This window comes from Oncorhynchus masou, chromosome 15, assembly GCF_036934945.1.
Source record: "Oncorhynchus masou masou isolate Uvic2021 chromosome 15, UVic_Omas_1.1, whole genome shotgun sequence".
Classification (NCBI taxonomy): Eukaryota; Metazoa; Chordata; class Actinopteri; order Salmoniformes; family Salmonidae; genus Oncorhynchus; species Oncorhynchus masou.
This window is the reverse complement of record NC_088226.1, coordinates 48,898,207-48,921,007: the sequence shown is the minus strand read 5'-3', so window position 1 is coordinate 48,921,007 and position 22,801 is coordinate 48,898,207. Positions and strand designations below refer to the sequence as shown.

General features: G+C 40.8%; 1 protein-coding gene and 1 long non-coding RNA gene across 6 annotated transcripts in view; one reads left to right on the top strand and one right to left on the bottom strand.

Annotated features, from left to right (window-relative positions):
• Positions 1-14,993, bottom strand: part of LOC135556382 (phospholipid-transporting ATPase IF-like) — a 59,958-nt gene extending 44,965 nt beyond the window's left edge. For all 3 annotated transcript variants that reach the window (XM_064989547.1, XM_064989546.1, XM_064989548.1), the window contains exon 1: positions 14,746-14,993. In XM_064989547.1, the coding sequence (XP_064845619.1) occupies positions 14,746-14,775 (30 nt within the window). In that variant the 5' untranslated portion in view covers positions 14,776-14,993. The remainder of the gene's footprint in view (positions 1-14,745) is intronic.
• Positions 1-22,801, top strand: part of LOC135556386 (uncharacterized) — a 41,033-nt gene that overhangs the window by 10,340 nt on the left and 7,892 nt on the right. Inside the window, exons 1-3 of one of the 3 annotated variants that reach the window (XR_010457983.1) lie at positions 4,757-4,832; positions 13,800-13,970; positions 21,529-22,038. This is a non-coding gene — a long non-coding RNA (uncharacterized LOC135556386). Of the gene's footprint in view, positions 1-4,756; positions 4,833-13,799; positions 13,971-21,528; positions 22,039-22,801 lie in introns of those variants that run through there. The other 2 variants (XR_010457982.1, XR_010457981.1) reach the window with 2 other exon arrangements.

The window sequence follows — 22,801 nt, the reverse complement described above, 5'->3', positions numbered from 1 at the left end:
CATATTGTATTAAACTGAAACATGTTCTTGTATTTGTTTGTAAGTGTCTAGTTGTAATAAACCCTGTTTGATATGTATCAAGTCTGGTAAGACTTTAGCCATTTTATTGCTTAAGCTTTTTTATTATTTTGTCACAATGTATTAAAATGTTGGTCTATAATCAGCAGGGGACTGGTTTTAATATAACTGAAATAAACTGCTTGATGTTGTTATGTGTAAATAGGGGCACAACGTTGTTCCAAAATCTGGAATAGAATTCTAATCGGAAAGCCATCCATTCCGGGTGATATTCTCCGTGTGAATGTTTTAACAGTATATAATATATTTTTTGGGGGGTGATCTTGGTTTTTAGTGATTCTTTGTCTACTGATAATTGCTAAAGGGTTGTTGAGTCTAAGAAGGCTATAGGATCTGTCCTCCTGTTTAATTCTGTTTAATTCTGATTGATCTGATCTTATTGAGGGTATGATTTAGGTCAACTGCTAAAATAATAGTTCCTGTCTGGATTTGATATAATTTACTGTATATTAAGTGCATTTGGAAAGTATGCAGACCCCTTGACTTTTCCACATTTTGTTCATTACAGCCTCATTCTATAATGGATTATATTGTTTTCCCACCCCTCCCTCAATCTACACACAATACCCCATAATGTTTGCAAATGTATAAGGAAAAAAACAGAAATATCACATTTACATAAGTACACAAACCCTTTACTCAGTACTTTGTTAAATTAATGCACCTTTGGCAGCGATTACAGGCTTGAGTCTTCTTGGGTATGACGCTACAAGCTTGGCACACCTGTATTTGGGGAGTTTCTCCCACTTTTTCCACATAATTATTCTGAAATTGATTAAATAGTTTTTTTCCTTCATCAATATACACACACAATACCCCGTAATGACAAAGCAAAAACAGGGTTTAGTTTTTTTGTGCAAATTTATAAGAACAGAAATATTACATTTACATTATTCAGACATTTTACTCAGTACTTTCTTGAAGCACCTTTGGCAGTGATTACAGCTCCAAGTCTTCTTGGGTATGGCGCTACAAGTATTTGGAGAGTTTCTCCCCTTCTTCTCTGCAGATCTCCCAGGCTTTGTCAGGTTGGATGGGGAGCATTGCTGCACAGCTATTTTCAGGTCTCGCCAGAGATGTTAGATCGGGTTTAAGTCCGGGCTCTGGCTAGGCCATTGAAGGACATTGAGACTTGTCCTGAAGCTACTCCTGCATTGTCTTGGCTGTGCGCTTAGGGTTTTTGTCCTGTTGGAAGGTGAACCTTCGCCCCAGTCTGAGGTCCTCTGAAGCAGGTTTTCATCAAGGTTTTGTCTGTACTTTGCTTCATTCATCTTTCCTTTGACCCAGACTAGCATCCCAGTCACAGCAGCTGAAAAACATCCCCACAGCACGATGCACCAACATGCTTCACCGTAGGAATGGTGCCAAGTTTCCTCCTATGCGTGACGCTTGGCATTCAGGCCATAGAGTTCAATCTTGGTTTCATCAGACCAGAAAATCTTGTTTGTCATGGTCTGAGAGCCCTTTAAGTGCCTTTTGGCAAACTCCAAGCGAGCTTTCATCTGCCTTCTGAGGAACGGCTTTCGTCTGGCCACTACCAAAAAGTCCTGATTGGTGGAGTGCTGCAGAGATTGTTATCCTTCTGGAAGGTTCTACCATCTCCACAGAGGAACTCTGGAGCTCTGTCAGAGTGACCATCGGGTCTCTGGCCAAGGCCCTTCTCCCCCAATTGCTCAGTTTGGCCGGGCAGCCAGCTCTAGGAAGAGTCTTAGTGGTTCCAAACTTATTCCTTTTAAGAATGATGGAGGCCACTGTGTTCTTGGGGACCTTCAATGCTGCAGAAATGTTTTGGTACCCTTCCCGGATCTGTGCCTAGACACAATCCTGTCTCGGCACTCTACGGACAATTCCTTCGACCTCGGCTTTTGCTCTGAATTGCACTGTCAACTGTGGGACCTTATATAGACATGTTTGCGCCTTTCCAAATGATGTCCAATCAATTGAATTTACCACAAGTGGACTCCGAATCAAGATGTAGAAACATCAAGGATGATTAATGGAAACAGTCTCATAGCAAAGGGTATGATTACTTATGTAAATAAGGTATTTCTGTGAATATATATATATATATATATATATATATATATATATGCAAAAAATAATCTAAAAACCTGTTTTCACTGAGTCATTATGGGGTATTGTGTGTAGATTGAGGATTTGAAATTGTATTTAATCCATTTTAGAAAAAGGCTGTAACGTAACAAAATGTGGAAAAAGGGAAGGGGTCTGAATACTTTCCCGAATGCACTGTATACAAAAGTATGTGGACACCCCTTAAAATGAGTGGATTTGGCTATTTCAGACACACCTGTTGCTTAAGTGGGAGAAATTGCACAATTGGTGGCTGACTAAATACTTTTTTGCCCCACTGTATATGATAAACAGAGAGTAGCAGCAGTGTAAAAGAGGGGTTGGGGGGTGGGCACACAATGCAAATAGTCCGGGTAACCATTTGATCAGGAGTCTTATGGCTTGGGGGTAAAAACTGTTGAGAAGCCTTTTCGTCCAAGACTTGGCCCTCCGGTACCGCTTGCCATGCAGTAGTAGAGAGAACAGTCTATGACTGGGGTGGCTGGGGTCTTTGACAATTTTAGGGCCTTCCTCTGACACTGCCTGGTATAGAAGTCCTCGATGGCAGGTAGCTTAGCCCCAGTGATGTACTGGGTCGTACGCACTACCCTCTGTAGTGCCTTGCAGTCGGAGGCCGAGCAATTGCCGTACCAGGCAGGGATGTAACCAGTCAGAATGCTCTCGATGTTGCAACTGTAGAACCTTTTGAGGATCTGAGGACCCATGCCAAATCTTTTTAGTTTCCTGAGGGGGAATAGGCTTTGTCGTGCCCTCTTCACAACTGTCTTGGTGTGTTTGGACCATTCTAGTTTGTTGGTGATGTGGACACCAAGGGACTTGAAGCTCTCAACCTGCTCCACTACAGCCCCGTTGATGAGAATGGGGGCGTGCTCGGTCCTCCTTTTCCTGGAGTCCACAATAATCTCCTTCATCTTGGTTACGTTGATATTCTGGTTATTCTGGCACCACCCGGCCAGGTCTCTGACCTCCTCACTATAGGCTGTCTCGTCTTTGTCGGTGATCAGGCCTACCACTGTTGTGTCGTCTGCAAACGTAATGATGGTGTTGGAGTCATGCTTGGCTATGCAGTTGTGGGTGAACAGGGAGTACAGAGGGGACTGAGCACGCACCCCTGAGGGGCTCCAGTGTTGAGGATCAACGTGGCAGATGTGTTGCTAAAATAATAATAGGTGAATATTGCACAATCCAGGTGTGCAAAGTTATAGACTTACAGCTGTAATCGATGCCATGAGGTGTGTCTAACATGTATTGACGCAGACAGCTAAATACTTATGTAATTAATAGATTTTAGTTATTTAATTGTGATCTAAAAATCCATTTTAATTCCACTTTGTAATAAAATGTGAAGAAATACCTGGAAGTTGCATACTACGTCACATCTGTGCAGATATGTGAACCACGTTATTGCTCTCTCTCGCTCTGTTGGGGGTGCATGATGTGCGAGGGGCACTCAAGATGGCGGCATGAGAGGGTGTAACATTTCTAGCTGAGGAACAATTTTAGGGTTCTCTCAGTTTATAGTTTTAGACTACAGTTGCAATTAGTTTTTTCACAAAAAAATGATCTAACCATACAATGTAGCTAATGTGAATAATTTTGTAATTAATCAAACCATTGAAGTATATATTTCACGATTTCCAATGAACAAGCTAGCTATCGAAAAGTTTTGGCGTGTGTAGTTAAGTTAGCCTGCTAACGTCTTCATAGCTAGTAGCATGGAATCAGGACATGACCAAACTGTTGCTGAGATAATGGATGTTGAAACTTCCAAGGAGAAAAGAGGCATTGTTGAAACTCACTCATATGCTTGCAGTGTAATAAAGGGGGATGAATGTGATTCATACACAAATACCCCAACCAAGGAGCAACTTCCAAAGAAGCTGAGAAGTGAACCATCAATGAGCCAGCCACAGGACAACACCGTCCGCATCCTCAAGGCTAAAATCAAAGAGAGTGCAGATGACATCATGAATTTGGTGAAAAAGAACACTATCAGTATCATTAACCTGAAGAAATCGATTGATTTCAATGCTGAGTAAGTAACAACTCTGAAGCAGCAGAACGCAACATTGAAAATTCAGGTTGCAAAGCAGGAGAAGAAACTCACTGAAATGGAGTCATAGGTAAACAAGAACACGGTATGGTCGGAGATGGAATATTCAAATTTATGGAATAGCAGAAAAATCTGACGAGAACATCAAAGCAAGAGTGAAGGACATTTGCAGGGCAATGGTCCCGGAGGAAGAGCGAAATGTTGTTGCAGGTTCTCTGGATGTAGTGCACCGCCTGGGAAGGCTGAGAGATGGGGAAAACAACCAGCCACCACGACCAGTGATCATGAGATTCATCTCCAGAACAGCGAGGGATTTGACATGGAAAAGTGCAAAGAAAAATGACTATTTAAAGAACAACCTGAGGGTCAAGGAGCATCTGACAGCATTTGACAAAGAAGCTCTGAAACGTCTGTGGCCGATGATTGAGAGAGCAAGGAAGGAAGGGAAAAGTGCATACTTTGCAGGAGCCAAGGCTTTTGTTAATGGAAGGGAAATTTCCGCTGACAACTAGCTTGTTGACTGCTGGATTTACCAAGTGAGTTGTGCAGGACTGAGTTTTATTTGCATCTGATAAAACTTTATATTTCTTGAGGAAAGAGCATTGTTTATGTGAGTGAAACTATGTATTTTCTTTATGGGCAGGGAAATTCGCACGGGCACTTAATGTTAGCTTGGTGGCTATTTGTTTTACCAATCTGTGGTACAATGTTATTTGCAATTGTATAAATATTATATATAATATTTGCATGGTGCAAAGGATTGTTTTTATTTGCAACTAGTAAGAACTTGTATTTTTGTGAGAACCCGATTCATGTGAACAAGTTTAATATTTTTCATATAGTCAATGTGATAGTAAATGTCCATTTCTGTTTGTTCTATTAATGCCAGGGGAGTCCGTAATATTTTGAAAAGGAAATCTTTATTTTTGTATTGTATAGGTAAGAGTACCGACTTTTATTTAATTCAAGAAACTCATGCCTGTTCCACAGATACTGCATTTTGGAAGTGTCAATGGGGGAATGATGTTTGGTACTAATCAGTCAGCAGGTGTCGCTATTTTAAAAGGCAACTTTAAGGGTCATATATTGAGTCATGAAGCAGATAATACAGGGAGATGGATTATACTATTGGTAGATGTCAACCACATTCAATTCATTGTTGTAAAAACTTGTGCTTCCAATAACAAGTCAAGTAACTGCATTTTATTTATAGACATTGAGAGGAAAATAAAGTAAAATGTCTAAATTTCCACTGGGGTGGAGATTTTAATACAGAATTACGTGATCATTTACATAAATGGCCTCCTAAGGATAGCAGTTCTGTTTGTGAGATAAGGAATATATGTCTACGGTTAGGTGTTCTAGATATTTGGAGACATAAGAACCCAGATAAGATTATGTTTACATGGAGTACCAAAGATGTATCTATACAATCTCGTATTGATTTCTGGCTGATATCTGAAGATATGGCTGACAAGGTTCATACGGTCTCGATTGAACCATCGATTTTAACAGACCACAAAGGGATCTCAATAAAGATAAATATGCATGGTTTGTCAACAAAAAAAGTTAGTAAAGGTTACTGGAAAATGAGCAAGACTTTACTAGAGAATAAAGTATTTAAGAAGGAAGTAGCAGGAATTATTGATAAATACTGGAATTGTGCCTCTTATGAATACATTTGGAAGTTACTGAGAGCTAATTAAATTTTATATAAGGCTTTTGGCTATTTCAATGGGGAAAGAAATTGCTCGTGCCAAGAAAGAGAAAGAATATGACATCATAAAAGGGAATTATGGATTATACTAAAAAACTGAACTAACTAATCAGGAATTACTGGAGCTATCATCATTGCAAATGCAGTTAGACTGTATCTACGAGGAAAAGGCCCGGGGAGCGTTTGTAAGATCAAGACAAAAATGGATGGAAAAGGGAGAGAAAAATACAAAATATTTCTTTAATTTAGAAAAAAAGGGCAGGTGAAAAGACATTCATATGTAAATTAATGATTAATAATACTCCCAATGAAAATCCAAAAGAAATCTCTCAGCATGTTGCCCAGTTTCATCAGAATCTGTATACATCAGCCCAGCCAACTTCCAATGTGGATATTGTATTAGACAATGTAGCAAACATTGCTAAGAAGATAGATAATGATTTCAGGGATTTTTTGATGAGAAGTTATCTGAAATTGAGATAAAAGACTGTATTAAAAGCCTTAAGGACAATATGTCCCCTTCGAAATGATGGTTTCTAAGCGAGTTTTATAAAGCATTCAATGATAAATTGATTCCTTCCATTCTTGCTATGTTTCAAGAATCAATAGAAAAATGGGAGTTTCCGGCTTCCTTAAAGCAAGGTGTTACTTTGATTCCCAAACCTAATAAGGATACTCTTTATATAGACAACTGGAGACCCATTAGCCTGTTGAATAATGATGGGAAATTATTTGTCCTTGTATTTGCTAAAAGGTTGAAACAAGGCTTGCATCATACAATTGATGAAGAACAATCTGGTTTTATGCATGGTCGACACATTAGTAATAATATCAGGTTGATCTTAGATAGGATTGACTATAATGACCTCATCCTTGATGATAGTTTTCTTATGTTTGTTGATTTTTATAAAGCTGACACTGTAGAACATGAGTTTATGTTCAAAGCAATACTTTTTTGCGTTTGGTGACTTTTTTTGAAAGCAGTCCAAACTTTATATAGTGGTTGTACTAGCTCTGTAAATGAGCTCATAGGACATCCCAAAGATTTGATATTGGCCGTGGAATTAGGCAGGGCTGCCCAATCATTTTTATTGGTTACCCAAATTATGGCTCTTCATATCAAGAAAGAGAATTTTCAAGGTGTTTCAGCACTTGGCAATGAATTTAAACGATGTCAACTGACTGATGATACCATCATATTCTTAAGAAACAGGAATGAGGTTTCTAAAGCAGTTTCCTGTATTGAAGACTTAGTTTCGGGTTTGAAAATGTATATTAATAAGTCAGTCTTATTTCCACTCAAGGATTGTGTTTTACAGGAAGTATATGGTATCCCAATTTAAGATAAGGTTATTTACCTTGGAATTGTTATATGCAAGGATGAAAGACAAAAGGAGTGAATTAAACTTTAACCCCACTATTGAGAAATCAAAGAAGAAATTGAACCCCTGGTTGCTGAGAGATATTTGGTTATACGGTCGGGTTTTATTGTCCAAAGCTGAAGGTTTATCCAGATCAGTTTATGTCTCATTATCACTTGAATTATCCCCTAAAATCGTAAAAGACTTAGATAAGATTCTTAATAATTTTATTTGGGAGGAACTAGCCTCAATATCTATGAAAAGATATTCTCACTAATACCAAAGAACAAGGAAGTCTTGAGGTTTTAGATTTCAATACTCTAAATAATACTTTAAAAATAAATTGGATTCTGAAGTATGTTAAGAACCAGCACAGTATTTGGAATGTCTTCCCTAAGTATTTATTTGACTCTGTTAGTGGTTTAGAATTTTTGCTTTGATGTAATTTTGATAAAATCCCAGTAAAGTTGGCCAAATTCCATAAGCAGGCAATTTTAGCTTGGATGTTAGCGTATAAACACAATTTTCCACTCACACTTTATATGGAACAAAGATATACAATTTTTAAATAATTATCTTTTTTTTCATAACTGGTTTGAGAATTGTAATTTAAAATGTTACATACGATAAATTCTGTGAAACATGTTTTGGAAAGATTCAAGCGGAATATTTCTGTGGAATGGAGAAAGAGACCATTTTGCATTTGTTTTTTGCCTGTATTTATAGTAGAATTTTTTGGACTGACATACAGAATTTTGTTACAAACAAAATAGGACCGGTTGTACTATTTAATGGTTTTGATATAATGCTTTATTTCAGAAATGTTTACATAAAAATGTAGTATATTTAATTCAACTGCTAATAATACTAGGTAAATTTCATATCCACAAAGCAAATGGTCTATAAATGAATTTAAAAATGAATTTATAAATGAATATAAACAATATTGCATTACTTTAACTAAAATTAAAAACAAAAAGGCAATTAAAACTTCTATTATTAATGAATATGATTTGTTTGTTTAGGATTCCTGGCAATGTAAATAGTTTGTATGTATGCTTGTTTGCATGTGACTATTCCTCTTTTGTTTGTTGATATTTGTTAAATTTTTTATTGTTTTTAAAGGATGCATGTGTGCCTCTTGCTAGCTGTCACTCAAATAGCAAGGAGCTGAAGCTCAATAGTTGAACATGAATTGGTGGGGGGCTGACCCACGTGGGGGACATTTTTAAAAAGTGGTGCTGTACAGCTTCCAGAAAATTGCAGTAATTCTGCTAATAGATTATGCGTCTATAAACTACACATTGACACATCCAGCCCAAAGCGGGAGATTTAAAAAAAATACTTGGTCGTCGCCAAAGTTCCATATCATGTATTTAATAACTACCAGCTAGCTATCTTTAAGTGGAATTGACAGCATTAATTATTTTGAAGATATTTAACAATCATAATATCAGTCAAAAATATCAAATTCCCAGTTTAGGCTACAAACTTTACAAGAGTTTTTTTGTTTTTAAAGGTAATATTTGACAAAATCCCATGGTGTACAGTAAGGCATTATTTGCAGAATAAATGGATGCAGTTCAATGTATGATTAATATAATTCACCAATACATTTCTTGGTAGTCCAGAAAAATTGCTATCAGGTTGTAAATTACAGCTGGCCTGGTACATTGTTTGTTGTCTCCACCCATTCGGGATGCAACGTTTCAATTACTCAATATGTTTGACAAAAACAGACAAATGTAACTAAGGCTGGGAATGTCAATACAATCAAACTAGCAAGGGCAATGATCATAATAAGTCAGTCATAACGTGGCTAATAGGCTAGCATATCTATTTATGTAGCAAGCTAAAAACACGGAGCCTAACGTTAGCCAGTTAGCTATCTGCTGGGAGGATGTCATGTCATTGGAGGAGTGGGTGACTGACCAACTTTTTCCTCTCATATCGTTTTTTAGGGGCTACTGCTAGAGATGCAGGTGTTATTTGGTTAGCTAGCAAGAAATGCGAATCGCTTTGCTAACTAGCTATGCTGAACTTGAATGACTGTTATCCAGTTAGCACATCTCTTGCACTCGTAAATTCACTGGCATTCTACTCAAATTTCTGAGCACTCTCGTCTGATTGTACATGAGCGCAGAATAACTGATGAATTTACGAACACACGCTGAATATGACCGGTGTCAGTAAACTTCAGCAAAACAGTTATACAAAATGTTGTTGCCTGCAGCACAGTTAGTCACTAACGCTCTACATAACATGTAAACTGGCTCTGCTAGGGCGAGTAAAATGGTCAGTGAGGTTCTCTCCCATTTGAGTCTGGAAGTAGCTAGCAAGCTAGCCAGTTAGCTTGGTCCTTGACCTCTGTTTTAGGAACACTTGGCGCAACCATACTCCTCAAGCAGAGCGTCCAGTGTCAATAGTGCAGTGTACGCTCTGAATTTATGAACAGACAATGTGACAACGCTCTGAATTTACGAATGCAGTGCACACTAACACATAGGAGGCAATTTACAAATGGATCCTTAGTTGTCAATCAAATGTACTTGTCATCAATGGGCAGGCAGGCAAGTTCCCATTCAGTCGTCAAAACGTGGGTTGGGACAAGCATGCATTGGGCAGGCAAGCTGCAGAAGGACGAGCAAGCTACTATTCCCCATAGTTTATAAGTGCAATTTTGACAGCCAACTAGCTGAAAACGTTTGAGAGGGTTTATCTAATGTTCCCTTGTTAGATTTTAGCTCATCTCGCTCTGGCTATCATTAGTTGTTGGTGTGCATAACTGAGGGAGAGAGAGCCTACATTTTCAAGGTTGTTTGATCAATAGGACTGTAAAGTTCACAATGTAACATATTTTAAGAAATCTATTCAGATGTATTTTGTGCGAGCGAGCGGTGTGGTTAGCATGTCAGGGTCACAAGCAGTTTATCGGCAAGAGTTGGCAAGATGAGGAAAAGTTCAGCTAACAAGGGCAACTACAAGGAGCTTGCAGATGTAATCGCACATTATGATGCTTTATTTTCTGAGCATATGGAAGCCCCTACAGTCTTCTCCAGGTTGTCGAAATCAATTCAGAAAGATTTGATCACTTCCATTAAATGTGAGATTAAAAAGAGGTTGACGCAGCGCATTCTTTTGCTCAAGTAGGCTTACCACTTTCCTCCGGTATTTATTTAGCAAAGGTGATAACACAATCACTCCTGACAGACACACTCAAACTCTTTACATAAATGTTGCAGCAGCCGAGGCTACACCTAAACATTAGAGATCTGACATGCTGTATGGGATGAAATCAAGATGATTTTTCAGTCTTATCAACTCTAGGCTACTAATAATAACAGCTGCATACAGCCTATGCGCCATGTCCATCTGGCTAGGGTAAACAAATTGGGAGCGTTATGTATTTATAGTCCATTTGTTTGTCAGGAGGAAATGTGAATGTTATTTTTTTTTGTTTATATTTAAACATGGTCTGACTAGGCTGCCTATACCTTTTCAATCCAAAATTATTAACTGGAATTAATCAATCAACATAGTGATGACAAACTGAATTAATTTTTAATTAGACCTACAGTTGCATAGGCCTGTATGACGCAAACATGCATAAAGCAAATTCAGCCCTGTGAGTTCTATTGTCCATCAGTTGTGGTCTGTGTGGAATAACCCCTGTTAGTCTAGTATAAAACAGAGGTGGGACCAAGTCATTGTTTTACAAGTCACGAGTAAGTCTCAAGTCTTAGCACTCAAGTCAAGTCCCAAGTCAAGACAGACAAGTCCGAGTCAAGTCTCAAGTCCTAAACAAGTCATAATGTGCTCTTCACCAAATGTAATACCATTTCATATTTTTTGAACAAGTGTAATAGTTAGCATATTACATTTATGCAAATCATGAATGCTTTAAAAAAATATCTATATACTTATTACTTTCCAAATAAATGTAATATTTCCATGGAAACACATGGGTAGCCATGAGAAAGAGACACACACACAGTGATAGACTATCGAGGATCGCAATCGGGCGATGTAGGCTTGTACACAATCACCCAACCTTACACACTCTCTCTCTCTCTCTCTGTGGTTACAGTAAGCCTACTATGTCAATGGTTTAAGGAACAGCAGTAATATCAGGCAGGATTTAGGCTACCAACTGCCTAGCCAGTTGTAGCTCAATCTTGGGTGCAATGATCACGTTCCCGCACCGACTGACTGTGTGGAGGCTCATTGATTTAACGTTACATTAGCCTACATGATACACTAGTAAAGTAATAAAATATATAGCTGTCGGCTATATTAGCCACAACTTAGTTTTTTGTGCAGCTTCAAATGTCAAAAAAAGTTGTCAATTGTTGCGCCTCCGTCTAATTTTCTTCCCACATTTTTGCAATCTGTTTTTTGTTGATACAGTGCTGTCATCTATATCCGAAAATAATAATTTGGGGTATCATCTTTCCAAGGGCTCCATCTGACGTTCCTCTGCACTGTCACGCATAACTTTTTCTCAGCTGGCACACTTTGATTGGCTGCAGTCCGATTCAAACTGTAATCCGTTAAATGAAGAGTTGATGCGCTGCACACTTTTTAATATTTGGGCTTGGGGAGGGTATCAAGTCATAAGTCTCAAGTCCAAGTCAAGTCACTGGTGTTAAAGTCATAAAGCATATAACACCTTTTTAGAACTGATTAATCATTGTCATTCCCTATAGGGTCCGGTGTTTTCCTGGTTAGGTTACAAGATAAGGAAAAACTCCGGGCCCCAGGGGGGAAAACAATTGTCCCATCACTCTGGGACCTATGGTGCCAACAGTCTGCTCGCAGTTGTCAGTTATCGTCAGGTACAGCGCATTCGGAAAGAATTCAGCCCCCTTGACTTTTACTACATTTTGTTAAGTTACAGCCTTATTCTAAATTGGATTAAATTAATTGTTTTCCTCATCAACCGACACACAATACCCCATGATGACAAAGTGAAAACAGGTTTTTAATGCTCAGACCCTTTGCTATGAGACTTGAAATTGAGTTCAGGTGAATGATGTTTCCATTGATCATACTTGAGATGTTTCTACAACTTGATTGGAGTCCACCTGTGGTAAATTCAATTAATTGGACATGATTTGGAAAGTTACACACCTGTCTATATAAAAGGTCCCACAGTTGACAGTGCATGTCTGAGCAAAAAAAAACAAGCCATGAGGTTGAAGGAATTGTATGTAGTACTCAGAGACAGGATTGTGTCGAGGTACAGATCTGGGGAAGGTTACCAAAACATTTCTGCAGCATTGAAGGTCCCCAAGAACACAGTGGCCTCCATCGTTCTTAAATGGAAGACAATTAGAGTCACCAAGACTCTTCCTAAAGCTGAGGATTCAGGAGAGATTGGCCTTGGTCAGGGATGTGACCAATAACCTGATGGTCACTGACAGAGCTCCAGAGTTCCTCTGTAGAGATGGGTGAACCTTCTAGAAGGACAACCATCTCTGCAGCACTCCACCAATCAGGCCTTCACGGTAGAATGACCAGACGGAAGCCACTCAAAAGGCACATGACTACCCGCTTGGAGTTTGCCAAAAGGCACCTAAAGGTTCTCAGACCATGAGAAACAAGATTCTCTGGTCTGATGAAAATAAGATTGAACTCTTTGGCCTGAATGCCAAGCGTCACGCCTGGAAGAAACCTGGCACCATCCCTACGGTGAAGCATGGCGGTGGTGGCAGCATCATGCTGTGGAGATGTTTATCAGCGGCAGAGACTGGGAGACTGGTCAGGCTCAAGGGAATGATGAACGGAGCAATGTAGAGATCCTTGATCCAGAGCCCTCATGACCTCAGACTGGGGCCAATGTTCACCTTCCAACAGGACAACGACCCTAAGCACACAGCCAAGACAATGCAGGAGTGGCTTCGGGCAAGTATCAGTGTCTGAGGCCCAGCCAGAGCACGGACTTGAACCCGAACGAACATCTCTGGAGAGACCTGAAAAAAGCTGTGCAGCAACGCTTTTTGCTGTGCAGCAAGGGAAAAGGGTCTGAATACTTTCAGAATGCACTGTATGTGGATGATCAGGGCTTTACTCAGGAAGGTTTCTTGGGCTACTTTGTGTCAAGTGGGTAGCGATGTGCAGCCTGCTAGACTATGAATTCTGAGATGTCTGAGTAACTTCATGGAGAAAGTTGTTGCCCAAACCTATCATGGTGCTTCTGTAATGAAATGTGGCTGCTATTTGTATTTACAGCTAAATCCCCACCTGTTCCCTGATTTGATTTTTTTTATTTTTTATAAGAGGTGATTACCCTTCCAATCCACTACAATTGTCATTTCGCTCCTCACATGTATTCTCTCCTCCACTGGCACATTGACTGTTTCCTCTCCAAGCACTGAGTAGGCCTGTCAATTCTCATTACTATATGTAGTCAATCACATTACACAAATTATTTTACTCCTTGCTTGGACTAACTCATTATTATCCCTGGTCTAAATGTGTGTTTTTGTTGTCTTCCCAGTCAAATCCGGTCCTGCACTCAGTGGAAGAGTTGACCTCTTCTCCAACACCATTCATGATGAGCCTGTCCTGCACTGAAGCCTACAGCATATACACACCTCAACTAAAGTCAAGCCTCTGAACACCTCAACTCATCCTCATTCAATCGCTGCTGTAATCCCGTCCCAACACTGTAAGTAGCCCTCTCATTCCCAATAATATTGTAATATAAATGTGTTATTCTTCAGGTAACAAAAGTGAAACACGATTTGTCGTCTGTGGTCCGCACCTATACGTGGGTCTCCCATCCTCAATTTGTTCATATCCCACTAGCGCCTAATTGTCCAAATGAACGGCTGCGTTCACACTGTATTGCAATAGAATTTTCACAAATGCCTTTGTCATTCCCAAACATTCTATGACTTTATGAATGACCATATAAGTGTTTGCGCATCAAATGTACAAAACGTGTCATTCTTCCTGGGCTGGGGGTGTATTCTGAACAGATTTAATAAGTTCCACTTTAAGATGAATACACTAATTGTAAGCAACGTTAACTCTCGATAACGTCTGCTAAATTACTCAAAAGTAGCTAATTATAGTTAGCTAGTTTAGTATAACGTTAACTAACTGGCCAAAAGCTTAGCTCATCGTGCATAACAGAACAGCCAACTTGCTAGATACATTTGAGTTGCGTTAGAATGTATAAGTGAGCCCTGGTTGGATTAATGCAGTAGCTAACAGCTAGCCCTACTCATATTTGGTAAATAAACAAGCCAGCTAGCTCAGCGGCGAACTTACAGGCAGCCAGTTGGTCGGATTCTTAACTCTTCAAAGCAACTAGGTAGCTAAATCATATTGTTTCATGTGCATCAACGTCTTTCTCAATAGCAAAGTCGACTTGCTAGCGGATATGTCTAGCTAGTTAACGAGTCTTTCTAGCTAGTTAACGAGGATACTTTACTTACCAGCTGTTGCCGTATCCACCGTAGTAGCATCCTTGCCAAATGTCATCCAAAGTAGCCAGCAAGGTGGCTAGCTAGCTATTCCCGTAAACCCTTCCCAAACCATAAATATTTCCTTTTACAGACATATATTGTGTTCGTTACACAAAACATCCAGGCTGTGTGATTATGTGATCAAACATGATCCCTAACATTACGTGGAAGTAATTATGTCCCTATTAATGTGACGGCTGCAAAGTCTGTCTCATCCATAGAGAATGATAGAGGCCTCTAGTGGCCAAAAGTCTGGTTTGGCATGCGCAGCGCCATTAAGGGCTTCCAGCATTTTTTTTTTATGTAGTCAACGTGGTGGGACTCCTGGTGACCCTGTTGGAGTCATATCCCACTCGTTCATCAGCCGTGATCAGCCAGTTGTGAAGAACATTTAGTATTTCAAAATGTGACCCACCAGCTGGATTGGGTCCTATATAGCAGCATTTGAAATTGTTTTTTTTACATTGGATAAAAGTAGACACAGAACTAGAAAATGGTATATTAATGGGAAAGTAATTATGCTTGGAAAGTTGCTAAAAGTTTGAGAAAATGGCCTGGTAATGTTTTGGTACACCTACTGGCGAGCTCTTTGTCTACACCATTCAGCATCGTTCACACCCTCTTAAGCCTTAGCCCCACTAGTCTCTTTAAGGATTCACAGTAGTAAACAACCAAAGATTTCAAGATTAAGTGGTGATGGTAGTAAAGATGCACTATCTAATCCAGACCCATATTCTAATCTGACTTTGGTGCAGGCTATGTTCTTCACATTAGTCTCTGGTCTGCACGTCACAATACTTTTTTTTTTTTTTTTACATTGTTTTTACACACTATATCAAATAGAATCAAGGTTTACTTGTCACATGCACAGGATACAGAAAATGTAAACGGCATAGTTAAATTCTTACTTTCATAGTGGAGTCTTTTGTTTAGACATGTAGCTAGCTAGCCAAACAATGAACCATAATCCCAACTCTAACGCTGGGTTGAAAACAACTGGGAACTCAGAAAAAATTTCTCCGACTGGGGGAAAAATGTACTTGAATGGTCATCCAACTCAGTATTCCAACTCAGAAACTTTCTAGAGCTCTGACTTTCTGATCTGAAGATCAATGACATCATGATTCGACTTTGCATTTTTCCAAGTTCCCAGTTGTTTTCAACGCTGCAATTACTACCATGCATGACTCTGCAAGTAGCTAAAGCTAAACAACTAGGTTAAACTTTAGCTAGCAACACAAATGGCTTTCTGAGACTACACAGATCATACACATAATGTTAGCTTGCGAACCAGCTAGTCATTTGCGTTGCTAGCTATCTAATGTTGAAACTAGTTGTTGAGCTTTAGCTACCTGCATGGTAGTATTGCAGCGTTGGAAACAACTTGCTTTAACTTGCAATGAAAATGACTTTCTGACAAAATTAGAAAAGTATATCTGAAAATGTTGCTAGACGTTTACCCGTATACATGGATGAACACTTCTCCCTCTGTCATCGACGCCATGGTTGCCCTTAGTTTGAAGATGTAATCCAGAGACAGGTTTTTTATACAACAGCCTTTTATGTTCTCTTTTGAAATCTCTCCATTTGGCAATCATTTCTCTGCTTCCACCGGGCATTCCACTAATTTTAAAAACTCGGTCAACATCGTTCATAACGACACCATTTCTTTTTCACCACTGTTATCAGAAGACTACAGTCTCTGGTTCAATTAAAATGTTTTTACCTAAATCTGGGATTTAATCATTGTCTGATTCATTTTCAGAATCGGAGTCAGCATGGCACGATCATCCTCAAAGTACAGCGCAACTTTTTCAGTTCCTCATATCTTTAAAAAAAAAGCAGTGGTAGAAAAGATTATCCACACATACTGAGCAGTTCATGTTAAAGACAGATACAAGGCAGACTAACCCGAACTCCTATCTTGGCATGTCCAGCCCATCCATTTGTTAATCAAATCATGGCTAGCGGTAAGGGTCCTATGTTTTTCCCTGGCTAAATCAACTAGCCTTGTACCTTAACAATTGTATTTGTATTAATGGGGGGGATTCAAATGCCTCTCCTGTGAAGTAGTGATGTGCAACATACACCTAGCTTCTGGAAACCGGTCACACATGCTGTCAGACGCTAACACAGCACAGATGCAAAGATGAGTCCTCTGTCTATCTCTATGGTCTTGCGTCTCCTGTTAATCATCCTTTGTGGACCCCAGGAAGAGTAGCTGCTACATGTGTGGAATGCCTTTTAGGTCTTTGCGTGCAAAAATGATATGTCAACGCTTATGACCAATCATGATCTGAATGACTGCACGTCACAATACTTTTTTACATCGTTTTTACACATTGATTACACTAGCACTCATATTTCATGTCAGTGATGCAATGATGCTGGTAAAGTTGTTGCACAACTGCCATTGCCGCACAAGGGAGATACACACTTCCTAGCAAAATGACCTCATTTGTTGCATTAGTGATAGTTATGCCCCACGTTCACATGCTAGTCAGAACTAGGAAACTCAGAAATGTACGACTTGCTATCTGGTTGTAGTTGTACATGTGCCGAGTTGAACGAATTAGCAAATCGAACGTTTCCTAGTCACCGACTAGCATGCAAATGCCGAATTAAAAACAACGGATCTCGGAAATCTGACTTCAAACGACAATTTGTTCAATATGAAAAATAGTTTAGAACATTCTGACCTTAAGATCAATGATGTCATGATTTGACCTCGTTTATTTCCAGAGTTCCCAGTTGTCTTGAAAGCACCATAACTATCTAGCCAGGGGTCATCTAAAGAACCCCTAATTTTATAAGACAGTTTTTGTATTTGATTGAAGATTGTCAGACCTGGTCTGGTCAAGCCATGCTTATAAGTTTATCTTGCGGCAACATGGCTAGGTAGCTGGGAAGCTTATTGCTAAGAATATCAAATTATTGCAGCTTCTGATCATTGTTTTCAGGCTGGTTGCATTGACGCTAGCTAGGTTACTACTAGCTACCCCAGAAATTGCTAAAACATCTGAATCAAAGCTATTTGTGAGTGACTTTGTTATTCTGCAAACTGAAGTCAACATAGTAGGTAGACCGCTTGCATCCAGTTAACAAGCTGTTATCACTGACAAAATGCTTGATTTATTCTATATTTTGACCGGCCCGGTTCCACAAGGGGGCTTAGCCCTCTCATTCACTTGTGCCCCACAGTATTAGTTTTGTCACTATATAAAAATGTAATGCTTGAGTGAAACGTTTTCCACATTTTGTTATGTTACAGCCTTATTCTAAAATGGCCTAATTAAAAAAATATCTTTAGTGAAAAGTTTTTGGGACATTTTTGCAAATGCATTAAAATATATCTTATTTACATAGGTGTTGACCCTTTTGCTATTAGACTTGAAATTGAGTCCAGGTGCATTCTGTTTCCATTGATCATCCTTGATGTTTCTATAACTTGATTGGAGTCCATCTGTGGCAAATTCAATTGATTGGACATGCTTTGGAAAGGCACACATATGTAATATAAGGTCCCGCAGTTGACAGTGCATGTCAGATAAAAAATCAAGCTACGAGGTTGATGGAATTGTCCGTAGAGCTCAGACAGGATTGTGTCGAGGCACAGATCTGGGGAAGGGTACCAAAAAATGTTGGTGGCATTGAAGGTCCCAAAGAATACAGTGGCCTCAGTCATTCATAAATGGAAGAAGTTTGGAACCACCATAGATGGACCATCCTAGAGATGGCCGCCCGGCCAAACTGAACAATTGGTGAAGGGCCTTGATCAGGGAGGTGAAAAAGAACCCAAATGGTCACTCTGACAGAGCTCCAGAGTTCCTCTGTGGAGATGGTTGTCCTTCTGGAAGGGTCATTCATCTTTGCAGCATTCCACCAATCAGGCCTTCACGGTGGAATAGCCCGGCGGAAGCTGCTCCTCAGTAAAAGGTACATGACAGCCTGCTTGGAGTTTGTGAAAAAACACCTAAAGACTCTCAGACCATGAGAAAGAGTCTCTGGTCTGATGGAACTAAGATTGAACTCTTTGGCCTGAATGCCAAGCGTCACGTCTGGATGAAACCAGGCACTGCTCATCACCTGGCCAATACCATCCCTATGGTGAAGTGTGGTGGCAGCATCATGCATCATGCTGTGGAGATGTTTTTTAGCGGCAGGAACTGGGACGATCAAGGCAAAGATGAACGGAGCAAAGTACAGAGATCCTCGATGATAACTTGCTCCAGTGCGCTCAGGACCTCAGACTGGAGTGAAGGTTCAACTTCCAACAGGACAACGACCCTAAGCACACAACCATGACAATGCAGGAGTGTCTTCGGGACAAGTCTCTGAATATCCTTGAGTGGCCCAGCCAGAGCCCTGACTTGAACCTGATCAAACATCTCTGAAGAGACCTGAAAATGGCTGTGCAGCAACGCTCCCCCATCCAACTTGACAGAGCTTGAGAGGATCTGCAGAGAAGAATGGGAGAACTCCGCAAACACAGGTGTGCCAAGCTTTTGGCGTCATACCAAGAAGACTCAATTCTGTTATCGCTGCCAAAGGTGCTGCAAGAAAGTACTGAGTAAAGGGTCTGAGTACTTATGTAAATATCATATTTCAGTTGAATTTTTAATACATTTGCTTCCTACTCCAGTGCTCCCTCTATTTCAGTCGGGATCCCCCACCGCCAAGAGGTCCAAGGTTGCCATGGCCATTTTCCTGCTGACCGGGCAGATGTTGGAGAGGGCTATAGCTGTCTGGGAGAGAGGAGAGGACGCGCTAGGTTCATACAAGAGGTTCAGGGCGGTCTTTGACCATCCACCGGAGGGCAAAGGAGGTGAGCAAATATTCCAAATCTTGCAGGGTGCCCAGACCTCTGAGGAAGCTCTCACCTTCTGGACCGTGGCACCCTTCAGGGGATCGAGTGAACAGGCACTCTGCACCCTATTCCGTAGAGGACTGTGAGGAGGTCTAGATGGAGACTTTTCCTTGGAGGCGCTCATCATGATGGTCATCTGTCTGGACAACCTTCTTCGGGAGGGCTGATACCTCCCTCACCCCCTCCTTTGGCTGTCCTGAGGCAGAGCCTGAACCCATTGCGGTAGGGTCCACACACCTCTCTGCGGCAGAGCAATATCGCCAGAAACCACTGGGGCTGTGTTCCTATTGCGGCCAGGAGGGCCACCAGTTTCAGATGAGTCCACTAGGGCAGAGGGATGCCCCTGTGGTCATCTGTCTCCTAGAGTAGATGTGAGTATTCCGTCAGTTTTTCCGCCAAAGCCTTCCCGGTTTCCATTTCGCTGGCTTTCCCTCGGGTGTTGTCTCTAGTGGACTCTGGTGCCTCTGGAATTTCATCAACCAGGCCTTCGCCTCCTCCCTAAACATCACCTCGTACCTGCTCTCCTTTCCTTTCTCGGTCCAAGCCATTGGGATTCGGCACGATCACATTACATCACGCACATCACAACACCCCTCACCGTGGGACCAGTGCACCAAGAAAGCCTTCCCTTCCTCATTGCGCCAGTACACAACGTCATCCTCAGACTCTCCACCATATCCTGGTTGAGGATCAAAATCATTGCCTGGGCATGAAGATGTCGGGAGACCTGCTTTCCCTTACCCTGTGGTTCCACAGGTGCCCATCATTCCATCCGCCAGGCTCTGGAGAGGGAACCCGCATCTACGTTCCCACAGGGTTATTAAGGGATCAAATCAAATCCAAATCAAATTTTATTTGTCACATACACATGGTTAGCAGATGCTAATGTGAGTGTAGCGAAATGCTTGTGCTTCCAGTTCCGACAATGCAGTAATAACCAACAAGTAATCTAACTAACAATTCCAAAACTAATTTCTTATACACAGTGTAAGGGGATAAAGAATATGTACATAAAGATATGAATGAGTGATGGTGCAGAGCAGCATAGGCAAGATACAGTAGATGGTATCGAGTACAGTATATACATATGAGATGAGTATGTAAACAAAGTGGCATAGTTAAAGTGGCTAGTGATACATGTATTACATAAGGATGCAGTAGATGATAGAGTACAGTATATACGTATACATATGAGATGAATAATGTAGGGTATGTAAACATTATATTAGGTAGCATTGTTTAAAGTGGCTAGTGATATATTTTACATCCTTTCCCATCAATTCCCATTATTGAAGTGGCTGGAGTTGAGTCAGTGTGTTGGCAGCAGCCACTCAATGTTAGTGGTTGCTGTTTAACAGTCTGATGGCCTTGAGATAGAAGCTGTTTTTCAGTCTCTCGGTCCCAGCTTTGATGCACCTGTACTGACCTCGCCTTCTGGATGATAGCGGGGTGAACAGGCAGTGGCTCGGGTGGGTGTTGTCCTTGATGATCTTTGTGGCCTTCCTGTAACATCGGGTGGTGTAGGTGTCCTGGAGGGCAGGTAGTTTGGATCTGCTGTTGACCTGGGCGCACACATCCCTCGCCTCTGGACACAGGTATCACCCGCACAATTCCATCCCTCTCCGCTAAATACTGGTGGTCCACCTTGTCGCATGACGATGCTTTCTATGTCAACTCCTGCTCTATGTGCCCAAACTATATATCCCTGGCACACTCCAGCAGGGAAACTCCTTCCCATGCCTCAGCGGCCTTGGTCCCATCTCTCCATGGACTTCGTTACTGATCTCCCTCTGTCTGATTGTTTCACCATTATTGTGGTTGTTGTGGACAAGTTCTCTAAATCCTGCCGTTTTATCCCTCTCTCTGGTCTCCCTACCGCTCTCCAGGTTGCCGAGGCACTGATCCAGCAGGTCTTCTGGCACTACGGCCTTCTGGAGGACATGGCCCCTGACGTGGCCCCCAATTCAAGTTGCGGGTATGGAGAGCCTTCATGGAGAAGCTGGGGGCCGCGGCCAACCTCCCATCCAGGTACCGGCCTCAGTCCAACAGGCAGGTGGACCATCCTTTCTCCCCTGCCTCTGGGATGGTTGCGTGGCAGGGAGAATGTTGGACAAACCTACCTAGCTATCATTTTTGGTCCTGCTCTTATTTCTGGGACTCAGACGTTTTCCCATTGGTCGTACAAATAATGGTGTATTATGACCCGTGTGCTTGTTTGCAGTGTTTCATTTTAAAACATTTTGACAGCACTACTGACCCTTGTGGTAGCGCTTGGCTTGCTCTTGCAAATTCAGCATACACAATATAATTTTGTTATTTTACACGTCAAATTAAAACCTTATATTGCGTATAGCTAACTGAGATCCTAATAAACTAAAATAAACTCTCCCCAGCTACATCCCTGTCGTGACTAGATTCAATACCGTTAAAGATGAGATTTACTATAGAAATACCATGATAGTTTGGACCAACATTTTTTTATAACTATCTGTGTTTGGATATTTTGAAGCCAGACAGCAACTTGCCGTTTTTCGTTGCTATGGCGATAGCTACCTCGAGGTAGGTTAGTTTAGTAGTAAACAAGCTAGCTGGAGTCCCTCCACGATGACAAAAATACTATTTTTAACCATACCATTGGTTTCGTCATCTGTGATGATAGCTAGCTAGGATTTATATGGATGTGACAATTAGCCAACCTCACTACCCTCAGGATGCACAACGACAAGCTGGTGCGAATGACTAATGCACCGGTGTCGTCGGTACTTTCATCAAATAAATAATACACAATATTATTTTGTGTAAAACTATAACCACAGTCACAAAGTCATAATTATGGCTTAACCCTGCTCATTTCTAAAATGTATCATTAAAATCTGATTTCAAACCTAACCTTAAGCATATGCCTAACCTTAAATTCGGACAAATCTATTTAGTCAATACAGGACTAAGATTGCATCGTACTATACTAGCTCCCACGCTCGTAGGATGTGGCAGGGCTTACAAAGTATTATAGACTACAACGAGAAGCACAGCCGTGAGCTGCCCAGTGAGACAAGCCTACCAGACGAGATAAATTACTTCAATGCTCGCTTCGAGGCAAGCAACACTGAAGCATGCTTGAGAGCATCAACTGTTTTGGATGACTGTGCGATCACGCTC